The sequence below is a fragment of the Hetaerina americana genome, unplaced genomic scaffold, assembly GCF_022747635.1.
Source record: "Hetaerina americana unplaced genomic scaffold, ioHetAmer1.1.p SCAF_44, whole genome shotgun sequence".
Lineage (NCBI taxonomy): Eukaryota > Metazoa > Arthropoda > Insecta > Odonata > Calopterygidae > Hetaerina > Hetaerina americana.
This window is the reverse complement of record NW_027287030.1, coordinates 82,069-96,568: the sequence shown is the minus strand read 5'-3', so window position 1 is coordinate 96,568 and position 14,500 is coordinate 82,069. Positions and strand designations below refer to the sequence as shown.

At 33.1% G+C, this 14,500-nt stretch overlaps 1 protein-coding gene across 6 annotated transcripts in view; it reads left to right on the top strand.

Moving 5' to 3' along the window:
* Positions 1 to 14,500, top strand: part of AMPdeam (AMP deaminase) — a 224,056-nt gene that overhangs the window by 205,793 nt on the left and 3,763 nt on the right. For 5 of the 6 annotated variants that reach the window (XM_071591202.1, XM_071591204.1, XM_071591205.1 and 2 more), the window contains 8 exons: positions 41 to 136; positions 2,434 to 2,653; positions 3,287 to 3,416; positions 3,522 to 3,716; positions 4,056 to 4,187; positions 5,204 to 5,367; positions 8,080 to 8,206; positions 11,471 to 11,634. In XM_071591202.1, coding sequence (XP_071447303.1) covers positions 41 to 136; positions 2,434 to 2,653; positions 3,287 to 3,416; positions 3,522 to 3,716; positions 4,056 to 4,187; positions 5,204 to 5,367; positions 8,080 to 8,206; positions 11,471 to 11,634 — 1,228 coding nt within the window. The remainder of the gene's footprint in view (positions 1 to 40; positions 137 to 2,433; positions 2,654 to 3,286; positions 3,417 to 3,521; positions 3,717 to 4,055; positions 4,188 to 5,203; positions 5,368 to 8,079; positions 8,207 to 11,470; positions 11,635 to 14,500) is intronic. The other variant, XM_071591203.1, reaches the window with a different exon arrangement.

Genomic DNA, 14,500 nt, shown 5'->3' with positions numbered 1-14,500 from the left:
TGTGTATGTTACATGTGAACAAATTGCCTCAAAACTGAAGAATTCAAGAAGCATCCTGATGGTTCAACTCTAGAGGATACTGAGAGTATGACCAGTTTAGAATTGGGCTTTATTTTGGAAGGTGGAAAGAAAGAAGGTATGAGCAATGGCAACTATTATCATATTATCATGATAATGTGAATTGTATAATGTGGAAGTATGCAATGTACCTAATATGTTGTGGCTTATTCAATGGGGTATCGTCTTCAGTATATTTTTATTGACCCCATCAATGGATATAGCAATTTGTGATAAACTAATGGGTTGCAACACTAAGGTCATCTGTGTTGCCCTAACATCAGATCAGTGTTGAGATTGTTGCATGGTGTTTTATGGCATAAACTTTATTTGAGTCAATGAAATTACCTAATTACTCATCCAGTATTCATGCTGGTGTCCATAAAATTAGTCAAAATGGTACATAAATATTAAAATGATGCAGCAAGGCATAGAAATCATTGACGAAAAAATTGGATCATTAGTTGAATGACTTGTTAAAGCAAAGTTAGACAGATGTCAATCTTCTTTTTCCAAAACTATATTGTGGAAGTTTTAATAGTGTTTGCTAACTAATATTCTAAATAATTTACTCGTACTTAAGGAGTTATCTCTTGAACAATTTGCATGAATTCAACTTCATAATTATAGTTTTTCACTAATTTCCATTTTTAATATTGTGTAATGCTATTTCATTCGTGATTTTTTTGCAAAGTATTTTTTCTTTGTGGATATGAAGCTTTTTTTATGTTATTATGCCTTCTTTATGAGCCTTTGATTGTTTTAAATTCTGATTAATAACTATTCTTAATTATGGTATGCATGCTCTTTATTGCATGAATATTTTAAAACCCACTTGTGTGCTAATGCTTCACGATTTCAATCTTTTATTCCACCAACTTCTTTTCTATGAATCACTAATTTTTGGTTTTCATGGAATGTGCATGAATTATGTTTGTACAGCAAAGGTGTGACAATTATGCTATGATTTGTATGCGCAACATTAGTTTCTGGGATGACTTGCTAATGGGTGCAAATCATTCCCTGGAAAAATGAAAGCTAAAATTTTATGTCGGTTTTATCAAGTCACATGATTTTTTTTATTTTCTAAGCCTCTTCATTAGTGAAATAGTGGAATCACTTTAAGATGTAGGAATATGTATTTAACAAAAATGAGTTGGGAGCCCAATGGCCTATTTCCAAAGGATGTACTCAACTCAACTCAAAACACCAAGCATTCTGAAATGAAATCTATATTAAAGGCTTTACAATGAAATTGGCAGAGAGTTATACTGATTTTTACAAATTGTCTGCCGACATTCATTCCTATCACTAGTTCTTCCCTTGCCCTATAATCATTTACTCCACGTATACATTGAGTGGCACCGGTGTTAATGGGCAACCCTGCCGCACTCCTCTTTTTAACACTGCCCATCCGGTCTCCCTGTTCCCCACTTGCACCTGGGCAGTCTGAAATATGTACAGGTTATGGATTAGCCTCCTATCCTTCCAATCCAACCCTGTTTTTTATAATACAATTATTAATTCTACCCAATTCATTTATTAAATGCCTTTTTGAAATCTATTAGCAAGCAATACATCCTGATTTTATTATATTTTTCTCTTGAGCAGCTACCTCTCTAATACTATGCCATCATGCATGCCTATCCTCTTCCTTAATCTGAAGTAATCATCCCTTATGTAATTATTATCCCTCCTCTCCACCCTAATATTATCGATGATCCTAAGTACCACTTTAGCTTAGCTGCAGTTATTAGCAATTTGATTCTCTTAACATGCTTGATTTTTATAACTGAGAAAAAAATTGTCAACACTCAGCTTGTATACTATTGTTTTGTAAAATTATTTATTATGAGTTATCAAAGAATAAATTCAGACTGGTTTGTTTGGTGCCAATGTACTCTGTGCACTTACTTTAAAGTTGTGGTAAGCCAAACTGTTTCAGTGTGCAAAACAAAGGCGAACCAATGGTTTGAGAAATATAGATTTCTTATACATGAATGAAAGAGGAATTTAAAATTGCGAGGGAGGGTGCTTTTTTGAAATCGTTGAGACAGTTGTGTTTCTGCTTGTAGAACACCTGTAGAAATATGTTTGCCCATCTGAGAATTATAGCATCCCACATTCATTCCCATTGTGACTGAATAAAGATGTTTAGCCATGGCAAAAAATATCTATGAGCGACATTTGTCACTGCAAATAAGTAAGTATGGAAAATGGTAGAATTTGAGAGAAACATTGAAGCTAACTAATAGATTTCCTTGATAATTTGCTATGAATTCACTGTGTTCCATGAAAGTTGTATGATGGCTGATGAATGGCAATTCCATTCCGAAGTAACTTGTAGCATCCTGCATTCATTCTCATTTTTTCCAGACCATCCAATCAACCCTCCTGCTGCAGCAGAAAACCCTTGGGAGTGTGAAATTCCGGAAACAAAAGGATACATCGTTAAATCTGTCAATGGTGTTTTCAACGTCTTCAAGGATGAAGCTGCTTTAGCTGCTGGGAAGCCCAATGATTACCCTTACCCAAATTTGGCAACATTTGTTGCTGACATGAATTACTTTTGCCTAATGATAGCTGATGGTCCACTGTAAGTACTACAAATAAAATCATATTTCAATTTTTTGTTCTTTTTTTGCATTTATGTCGATAATCTCAACTGTGCACTAGTTACTCTTGGAATGCTGGGTGCTTATCATTGCCAAGTGGTAATTACGTAGTTCTTATTTTCAAGAGAGCAATATATTATATCAATGCATGTGTTTCAAAAGTTCAAATTTTTATGCCCCAAAGCACTGAGTTGGCCACTTATGAACCAGTTATGGAGTAGAAGTTTGAACTAAAATCAAACTCTTATAGAGTAAATGGAAGAATGACTGCTATTAGTCTTAGATCAATTGCCACCCTTCTTAACAACTGGATGTTCATGCAAATTTCAGAAAGAGACAAAAAGTCAAGGCAATAACTCACCTGAACAGTTTTGCGGTTTGAACAGTTATGCAATTAATCTTCTTATAATTAATGTTAAAAAGAATAATATTAGTCTTTATTTGACGAGCAATTAATGCAATCATTACAGGCACAATATGTGGTTTTTTTATTTATTTTTACTCTTTTATATTTATGCATACATAAATGAAATATTTTTTCACGTACAATTATGATTTGTGCATTTTATTATTAAGTGCTCTGGTGATTAAAAAACTCTCGCTCTTTTTTTCAGAAAATCTTTTTGTTACCGGCGGCTAAGTTATTTATCATCAAAGTTCCAGTTGCATGTTCTCTTGAATGAACTGAGAGAGCTTGCATCGCAGAAAGCCGTTCCTCACAGGGATTTTTATAACATTAGAAAAGTAATGATATAATTATATGCTTGTGGTCTTATCTGTATTTTATGGTTAGTAGTGTTATTACATGAATATTTATTAAAAATCTGTGTTTTTAATTTTTTTCTGCAGGTAGACACTCACATTCATGCTGCCTCCTGTATGAACCAGAAGCACCTACTCCGTTTTATAAAGAAAACTATTAAAAATCATTCTGATGAAGTTGTGACTGTTGCCAAGGGAGAGAAAATGACTCTTAGAGAAGTATTTCAGTCAATGAATCTAGGACCATACGATCTGACCGTAGACATGTTGGATGTTCATGCTGTAAGGATTAAATTTTGATCAATAAGTCTGTTTCAATGTTTATATGTATGTGTGCATCCTTAAAGAAATTAATTAAAGAGTTAAGTGCAAAATTTAATGTAGTGTACAGTGTACTAGATATTCAACAGATATTTTTAAGGCACTTTTTTATCAAAGATAATTGAAAAAGAAATTCGTTTTGATTGTTTGATCAGGTCTCATATTTAATAAATACTTTGTAAGTACTGATTGTACCTGAGATGAAAGCATGATTTTTTTTGGATATGTCAGTATACCTGTCTTCACAAGTGTGCATTGCAGCAACATAAAAATAATTAATGCTGTAATTTTTGTTTTCAGGACCGAAACACTTTTCACCGCTTTGATAAATTTAATGCAAAGTACAATCCCATTGGAGAAAGTAGACTGAGAGAAGTTTTTTTGAAAACAGATAACTATTTAGGGGGGAAATACTTTGCCAGAATCATTAAAGTAAGTGTATATGTATTGGATTATCTTATTCATAGCCCTTTTTTATTTTGCAGTATCTCAAAAATGAAAGCAATTCATTTTAGGCCAAAATAGGTGCAAAATCTCAAAACCCTATGAGCATTGTTCTATTATACAATATAATTAATGACATTGAGATCCAAATGACTCACTAACTGCTTTATGTAAAGAATTACACGATATTTAGCAATTTATTGTCTGCTCTCAGATTAACAAATAATACAATGTAGATAAAATATCAATGACTTTGAAAAAGATTTAATTTTATATTACTAGTTCATTAATATGCCAAAATTTTATGAGTGACTAAGGTGAAGCCTGTTACCTGCATTAAAGATATTGGTAATCATTGCCTGTAGTCAAGGATTGCTTATAGCAACTATAAAAAAACAATTCTGTGAATTCATATCATGCATTACTCTATTTATAGAGTAGTGATTTTTTTCTTTGCAAAGTGATCCTTAGTTGTATTCTGAAACATTTTTACGTGCTGTCTGCGTTCACAATGATCCATTTTTGTATCACTTCAAATATTACTGTTTGACCAAATTACAATAAAGGTCCCTCATTTCGAGTGGGCGTGAAAAAATGTGACTACGTGAAAGTATGATATTTGAGTACATAGGTAAATGGGTAGTAAACAATTGCTCGATTTAAATCTTCTATTGCCATCTGATTTTATAAATTTTTCTGATGGCTATGTATGTGCGTACTTTAATAGATTACCCATGAAACTATTGGTGCTCAAGGACGCAGTGCTAACATAAGTATCGTTGAGGGGCAGCAAAGTGGTTGAAGAGCATCAATGTTAATGTTTGGGGTGTAATAAACATGAGGGATATGTATCATTCAAGTTCCGAATGTAATGAGATCATGTGATCATTTGATTCCAGAAGGAACATGTCTAATTTTTTAAATGAGAATAATATGGATTTCATTGTAAGTACTTGGTAATTTGCAATGTATTTATTAATGCACTTGCCCATTCAACTTTTCAGGAAGTTGCATTTGATTTGGAAGAAAGCAAGTATCAGAATGCTGAGTTACGTCTCTCTATTTATGGAAAGAGTCCAGATGAATGGGATAAGCTGGCTCACTGGGCTATTACTCATAATGTATATTCCGACAATGTGCGGTGGCTAATTCAAATTCCTCGTCTATAGTAAGTTGCTAATTTAATATTCAAAGGCCATTCAATAATTTATTATGTTCCTATTTTTTAAATGTATTTCGTTTTTTCCTTCTAATGGAAAATTATACAAAATATGCATCTCTTCTTCACTGTATCCACATATATATTTCTTATATTCTGAATATTTCACGTGAACCAAAATGTATATTTTTATAACTGTGTAGCTAATTTTATATTCCTCCGTTAATATTTTTATCCATCATTGTTTTATCTGGGACAAACAGTGGAAAACCCACCCCATTTAGCATTTGTTTAGGAGATGACTTGCATGCCAAGTGATTGGATCCGTTTATAAGGAATGTTGGTGTGCATCGTCATACGAGGGCCTGGTCCCCCTCGAGGGAAAAGTGACCAAAACGTCAGTGGTCAACTGTCTCAATCAAAAACTACCCCAATTAAAAAGATGCCCAATGTGACGAAATGTTAATGCTCAAAAGAGAAGATGAAATTTTGAATGAAATTGTTCCTAAAAGCTTAACTCTCTAGTGAAGGTTTTCAAGTGCTGTAGGACTTAATTACGGGTTGCTGTGAAGATACATTTTTATATATCGCCTGCAGTCTATTATTCGGAATAAGCTGTTTTTTTTAAGGGAGCTAATGGACTTCATATAAACTCACGTGCTGATTCTGAAGGGTGGACACAGTCTTTGCCACCCATTCATACAATAACAGTACTAATTTACATTCCTGCATGCTCTTACTTTGACTCACATTGACCAAAACCCAAAGTCCACATCAAAATATCCATTTGGGTGCTTTCTGAATATCCATCAAACCGACTTTTTTCATATTACAGGCTTATTTTGGTGAGAACAATATATTTTTCCTCTTCGATCCTTGCGATTGATTCAATAGAGTGTACTTTTTTGAAGAATATTAGAAATTGATCCTTTACTTCTGCTGAAATCCTTGTCTGATGCTTCTTCTTGAGTACTGAAATATCTATCTGTCGAGTTGCCAAAAACGTAAGATTAGTCTGTACGGGCATAAAGATTGGATGGAGATATTAAGAAGCAATAATTCCAATTTTTATCCAATTCATTTTTCAACGGGTATTCAACATGTACAGTGGGTTTCTATTATAGATAATTGATTAAAATATTATTAAAATATATATCTTGTTGCAACTAGGTAATAATGATCAAGAGTTCATGCGTAGATTTTTATTCTTCAATAATAGATTCTGGAGCTTAGGGAATTGAGTCAACTTTACATTTCTTTCAATGGAAATATTAATATAAGTTAAAAAATCCCTTGGCTAGGTGAATTCATACATGTATTGATAAAATTATTTAAATATGATTGTTGTGATTATTTGCGCTAAGAGAAAGATAATCTGTTAAATGTCTGCTTTGGGTGTGGCTTAAGGTTTTATTAATTTTCATGATGTGCATGATAAATTTGCCACCACTTATGTGCCCAAGGTGTATTATTTTAATCCCTCAAACATGTGCAACCCTAATTAATTGGTTTATTTATTTGAATTGTAGGTTATATTTCAACTTAATTAAATTAGTAGTAACTTAGGTCATGTTGGTAGACCTTCATAATTTGTCATTGTATACTATAACAGTTTACTAATTACAGTTTCACTAATTAGTCTATATAGTCCAGCAAATATATTTTCACGCATTGGAAAGTTGAAATTCATAAATTTGTGAATTGCCTTTCAATATCCATATTTTTTACAGCCTAAAAACTGTCCCCTCTCAGTTTTACTACTTGGCATCCTAACAGCCCAGTTTTGAAACTTGTTATTCATTTGATGAAATTTTCCCCATGTAGCAGTGTAGTAATAGATATTCAAGCAATACAGGTAGGCAAAAGATATCAATTAATGGCTGGAAGATAGATTTTACATCTTTAAATGTTGTAGTCTTCCAAGAATGTGGTTGCCAAGTTCCTAAAAGGAATTCTCCATGGACCTTGTGATTGATTGCTTCACTAATTATTAACTAACTCCAAAATTTCAAACGTTTTGGCATATTTCAGTGAGCTATTAATATTTCAATCCAGCTCAATGTACACAATTACTGTTTATATTTTTAGAATTATGTAATTTCAGAAAAGCAGATCTATTCATGTCGATTTATTTAAACTGGGGGTAAGTTGAATACTGGTACTCCATTTTTCTGATCGTCTTGAACCAGGACTGTTCTATGATTCTGTTGATTTATCTGTATAATTCTATTTATTTTTTATGTTCTCTGGTAAAAAAATTACCCTTAAAGTAGAGCTTGTTGTGAAAGCTTATAATGTGCATACTATTTTTTTTTTTCAAAATGTTCCCTGTAAAGTTCTAAAGTTCCACCAGTAAATTGGAATTCCACTATAATTATCTTTAAGACTTATTGGTATATTTATGTTTAAAAACAGGATGGCATTGTAAGTTTTATTTGCCTTTTAAGTGATGATCTATCTTTAAACAAAATACACAACTTATGATGCTTATTTTACTCAGACTTACCACTGCAATAAATATAATATTTTAAAATAAATGTTCATATCTTAAAAATATAATATTTTCCATTTTGGCAAAGATTGTTGCTATCTAATTTAATTCTGTTCTTTCTTTGCAATTGCCTGTAAGATTCAAAATTGCTTTTGACACTGTTTGATGTTCTACTGTTAATCTATATTACCTATTGTGAAACTTAAACACTTTTTGTTATTTTATTTCAGTGACATTTTCAAATCCAATAAACTAATAAATAATTTTCAAGAAATATTGAACAACATATTTCATCCTCTGTTTGAAGTCACAAATAACCCAAATTCTCACCCCGAGCTTCACATGTTTCTCCAATATGTAAGTTTACTACATGTCTTTCACTTTATCCATAACAAAAACATGTCAAATGTTTTAATAATACTTTGTGTTGCTTCTTTGCTTATGTTTTAGTAGGTACTTCAATACTATGGAATTTAATAACTTTCTTGAGATGAAGACTTAAGAAATAGCTACACGAACAAGCAATATTATGCAGACCCTACTATAAATTGTGTTTGTTACTGTTTATAATAATTTTCTCTGTACCCATGTAACTGGCAGTGCATATCAGTGTGACAATGAAAACCTTTTCCATCCCTCCAATTCTCCCATCACACTTATTTCGTGCCTCTCTGCCTTGATACTCCTGTCTTTTGCAAAAGACAGAAAAGTTGCTTTACTTTATACTATCTGAACTTTAGACTATCAGATACAGATGAAAAGTAAGGGAAATTATTTGGATTTGTATGGAAACTATACCATGTTAACAATGTTGTATTTTTCACTTTGAACAACTCTGGTATAGTTCCATTTTTGGAAGTTGTGTATATAATAGAGATTTTATATTTAGCATTGATTTCTGCTTTCTATTTTGATTGTGTAGATAGTTGTTTTTTTTTAAATTCAGGTAAACAGCTTGAGAATATAATATTTGAAATCCAAGAAATATTCACTCGAGCATTTTTATGAATAACCAACCTATTAATGCTTTTGTTTTGAAATTCAATTTGTCGCACATTCTATATTGTGGTCGACATGTTTTAGTTAATGCAATGAGGGTTTAAAATAATTTTTATTCTCAGGTGAGAGAAATTGAATGATGTCATCAAAAAAATATTGGGCTTTCTGAAATTCAGTTTAATTGTGTGATGGGAAACTCTTTTACATAACATGCGATTTGACCGTTACATTTTCAATTTACCAGTATTAATAAATCTGCATCAACCATTCACCCAATGTATCAAAAGATGGGTCTGCCTTTGATTTTAGGATTCCAGCTTAGCTTAATTTCCTAATTTCCCTTCTTGTTTTAACATGTTCTTGTTGTTATGATGGAGATATCCTCTCTTGGTTGTCCCTTAATATTCACTCATTCTTATCTTAGAAATAATTTCAGTAATGGAAAACATTGTGGTCTCATTTCATGATGTCAATCTGTTTCACAGGGCATATTTGATTTTGATATTAGGAGGAAATGGAGATGAATTTCTCTTACAATGGCAAAACTATGAAGCTAAGATAAGAGGATGGTGAAAGGTTATTATTTAAATATTCTAGCAACAAAATTACACAAATTATGCTGCAGAAGGCAGAAACTCATGATTTAGAATACATATATGTAAAACAATAAGCATTTTATGCAAGTGTATAGGTTTTAAAAGGGAGTCTAAAGAGGACTGGGTTCTTGTCAGATTTTCAGAGAGTGCATGGACATCTAAACCATCATAGACAGTCTCATGGCCAGATTAGTTTTGAGGTGTTGGAAAAGCTATGTTTTAAGTTGGTGCAAACTAGATGTCATCATGTAAAAGAAACCACAATTATGAGTGCTTAGATTGGCTCAATGATCAACTGCATTCTGTGCATGGAATGCACGCACCATTTAGAATTAGCGCAGACACGGAAAAGTTAATACATCTAATAAGTATAGGCAACTACTTGCACTCAGATATAGTACAGGTGACCCTCAGTATTTTCATGGCCAAACTCAATTTCCTGTGCAATGGCTAAATGAACTGAATGGGTTGTTTACGTATCTATTGTAAATGTGCTACCTATACTGGTGCCTACCTTCAATTATCCTGTTCAAATCTTGTTCATCTCCTCATTACAAGCTGCAACCATCTAATCCCTGTAATCCCAAATCAGTCAATGCAACATACTGATTGCATAGTTGCTGAATACATAATGTACTTCAAGAATCATTTTGAAATGAAAAAAAAATATTTGGCTTGCCAGTTAATAGCAATGATTGTTAAAATTAATTTCAATTGTTTCAAGCATTGCTCTCTTTCGCTGTTGAAGAAATTAGAAATATTTGTCAAAAACCAGCAGATGTCAGAAATTCATAATAATAATCTTATACTTCATTATTTTTACTGATTTGAAACAGTTTTGCCCGATTCAATTCATATTTGCACAAATCTAGCAGGGATGGAACAGTGTAGCATTTAAATATTGAGTGAAAGTTACAGAAAACTCATCTTATTTTGTTATATTTTATAAAAAAGAGTTGCATGGATTTTGATGGAGTGTTCTTAATGTTATTATAGAAGTAAATAGAAAATACATATAATATGCATCTTTCACCTTGAAAGCTCTAATAGTGATCCTTAATCGTTAAATCTTTCTCAATTAATCATTTTTATAGATGACCATAAATCAAAATGAGCCAAATGGTGCATTTCATTTGAAATATTTTATCATGTGAGTTGAAACTACTCTGTTTCCAATGCGATCCATTATTTAGTCCTTTATGCCTAAGAAAACTTGCAGAGACTAATTTGTACAAACAACTTTTCAGATGTTAATGCATGTTTTTCATAAGACTATTATTTTGACTTGTATATATATGTAGTGCCATTCTCTTAATGCATTATTGTTATTTCTTTTGATAATGGGAACATTTGTGAAGGACTCGATTCCACACTATCCTCACAATGGGTCTTTAGACTCTTGAGGTTAACATAATTGCGGTAGCATATTCAAGAATGACCCATAATAGTTGAAACTCAACCAAAGTGAGCCTGTGGCATCTTAGTCTCAATATATACCTGTTATGGTGAACAACATCAGGAGCTTTCAAGGATTTGATGTCAACATGTATTATTTCCAAGACTGACATACTTCAAGTCTCTTGCCAATGCCAAAGCCCATTTGATATCTCCCTACTACACTCTGGTCAGCAGTAAATTGTAACTCTTAGTTAGCTATGTCAGCTCATTGCTGCTGCATATTTATTTACAAGTGGGGTGATTGATCCCATCACTTAAAGAACTGTCATGGCAAGAAAATGAGCTTGGTAGCTAACCTTTATGTCATTTGACTAATTACAGTACTATTTTTATCAGCGTACAAGATTAATGACTTTTTAAAATAAGGTATGGAAATCAATATAAAAACATTCCCAAGTTTGATTGCCTGTTGTCATTAAACCCCAGCCCTTGTTTTTAAACATGCCCTTGGGCACTTATGTGTTTTTAAGTAACTTTCATAAAATAAAATAACTAGTTGAAATCACCTTGCCCTGCTGAACTTCTGAAAAAATTATTATTTGTGATGTGAAAATGTGATTTTATTCAGGTGGTTGGTCTAGACTCTGTGGATGATGAGAGCAAACCGGAGAACCCGTTATTTGACAAAGATGTGCCTACACCTGAGCAATGGAATGATGAAGAAAATCCCCCATATGCATACTATCAATATTACACTTTTGCAAACTTAGCAGTTCTGAATCACTTCCGCAGGTAATTATGCCTTGTATTTATAAGAATTTTAAGCCCTCTGTGAAGCAAAAAAGAACCATTCCTTGTTAATGGCTTGAACTTCGATTCTATGATGGCAGCCAATGTGTTGGCCAAGTTTTTTAATGTCCCATTAAAAGAAATCATCAGTTAATGTGAATGTTAACTAATTGTAGTGATAATTGATAAATTTACTCTATAAATTAACAAAATTGCTCATTGATGTGTATGAACATTGTAAACATAGTAACATTTTCTGTGAGTCATTGAGTTGTTTGAAGGTTGGCTTTGAACTTAACCAGTAGTCATAAAACTGTGTTTTGACTTTAACCAAAATAAGTCAACCCTCAGTTTAATGAGAAATTATGAAACCTGGTCTTAGACTTCATTTCACAGTGAGTTAATACGTAATTTTGTGAAAAAAGTGAATAACTGGTACATGGAGTACATGTTGAGAGAAAAGAGAGTATGTGTGCCCGATAAGAAGACAAGCATTTAGTGGAATCAGAGAGGAGAGATTATTATTAAGAGATTTCAAAAGAAGAGAAAAAAGTTAATGAAATAAATATTATAATTGGATGCTGAGAATTTGGTGTAAGGGAGGAGTTACACTGACAAGTTACCAGAGGAAGGGAATACATTTTGGATGGGATAAAGACAGCTAGAAATTGTGACAAGCAAAATATCGCAACTTAAAGCAATGAATGTAAACTTTATTTTTATTAGTTTTTCAGAAATCCTGGAGAGTTCATCATGTTAAAAGTAATTCATGATTATTTTTATAATAAAATATAATTAACAATTAATAAAAAGGTCATCATCATGGCCAAATTAAATCACATAGGTCCCATAGACATGGTATACATACGAGGGAAAGGACTGGTGAAGGTTCAGGTGAAAGAAAACTTCCAAAGAAACTGCGGGAGATGCCGCAACAGTAACTTTTAACAGAGTCATCCGCTAATGTGCATTTCAATTCAACAATTTCAGAGTGTAAAAATCATTCATCCCAGTCAAGGCGAATGATTTTTACACTCTGAAATTGTTGCAGCGAAAGAAAACTTATTGGGAAATCAAATGTCTATTGCAAACTTAGATGACTACATCCTATGGTTGATCACAAAAGATTTTCTAGTCCTCATTTGAAGATTGCTATACTACCTTGATCAAAACGTTCCCGGAATAACCACCGTGTGGCGCTCCCATCGTTCCGATTTGAGTTCTGGTTTTTTTGTTAAATTGGTACATCTGTTGTTGATATTCCCTTTAAATCTTAGTGTCATAACTTGACATTTGCAAAAGTTACGGTCGGTTTTCGGAATGTCCATCAGTGCTTCCTGCGATTTTTCCATTACTTCCTCTCGGCTGCTAAAACGCGTTCCCCGTAATGGTTTTTTAACTCGATTGAACAGAAAGAAGTCACAGGGAGCCAAATCAGGTGAATTTGGTGGATGTTGGATGGTATTTGTTGCATTTTTCGTCAAAAAATTACGAATAATGATAGCACTGTGCGACGGTGCGTTATCATGGTGCAAAATCCACGAGTTTTCTGCCCACATTTCTGGTCTCTTTCGGCGAATTGCTTCACGCAAACGTCTCATAACGCCCAAATAATACTCTTTGTTTACTGTCTGGCCTTCTGGCAAAAATTCATGATGCACTACACCGTTGTAATCCATGAAAACCGTCAGCATTGCCTTCTTTTTTGACTGAAAACGACGTGGTTTTTTTGGTCTCGGCTCATTTGGTGAACGCCATTCACTTGCCTGATGTCTGGATTGCGTGTCGTACTCATAAACCCACGTCTCGTCTCCAGTAATGATCCTTTTGATGAATGTGGATCGGATTCAGCCTCGCAAATCATGTCTTTTGCGACGTCAACACGGTCTCTTTTTTGCATGAAATTGAGGTCTTTTGGCACCAACTTTGCTGCTACACGACGGAAACCCAAATCATTAACCACAATGTCTTGGGCGGATCCATAGGCAATGTTCAAGTCCTCCGCTATTTCTCTGATGGTTAATTTGCGGTTATTGACCAACATTTCTTTTACTTTATCAATTTTTTCACCGACTTTCGATGTCGATGGTCTGCCACTGCGTTCATCATCTTCGATTGACTCACGACCACTTCTGAACCGCTCGTGCCACTGGTAAACGACCGTTTTTTTTAGAGAATCGTTGCCGAAACACTTTTCCAACATTTCCAACGTCCGTGCGCCACTAAATCCGTTTTTTACGCAAAATTTAATACAAGTTCGTTGTTGCAAATTTAAATCCATTTCTGAAATTGTAAAAAATCGCCAACACACACAGAGATAGATGTACTCTTGGCTACGTAACTTTTGCAAATGTCAAGTTATGACACTAAGATTTAAAGGGAATATCAACAACAGATGTACCAATTTAACAAAAAAAACAGAACTCAAATCGGAACGATGGGAGCGCCACACGGTGGTTATTCCGGGAACTTTTTGATCAAGGTAGTATGAAGTGATAATAGCATTACGTAATGCGCTCCTTCATGATAGGAATCATATTTTGCAATATCATCATTCATTTGTAGTCAGCATTCTATGGTTAGATGTTGCAAGGCAGGATTCTTCACCGTCAAGACGCTCAAGCACCATCCAATGTGGCCCATTGGCAGTGGGTCATAAAAATATGTAAGAATGTGGCTGTGGATGTAATTGATGTGATTTGAAAGATGTAATTGAACAGTGGTAAGTGTAATCATCAATGAAAGATATATATATATATATATATATATATATATATATATATATATATATATATATATATATATATATATATATATATATATATATATATATATATATATATATATATATATATATATATATATATAT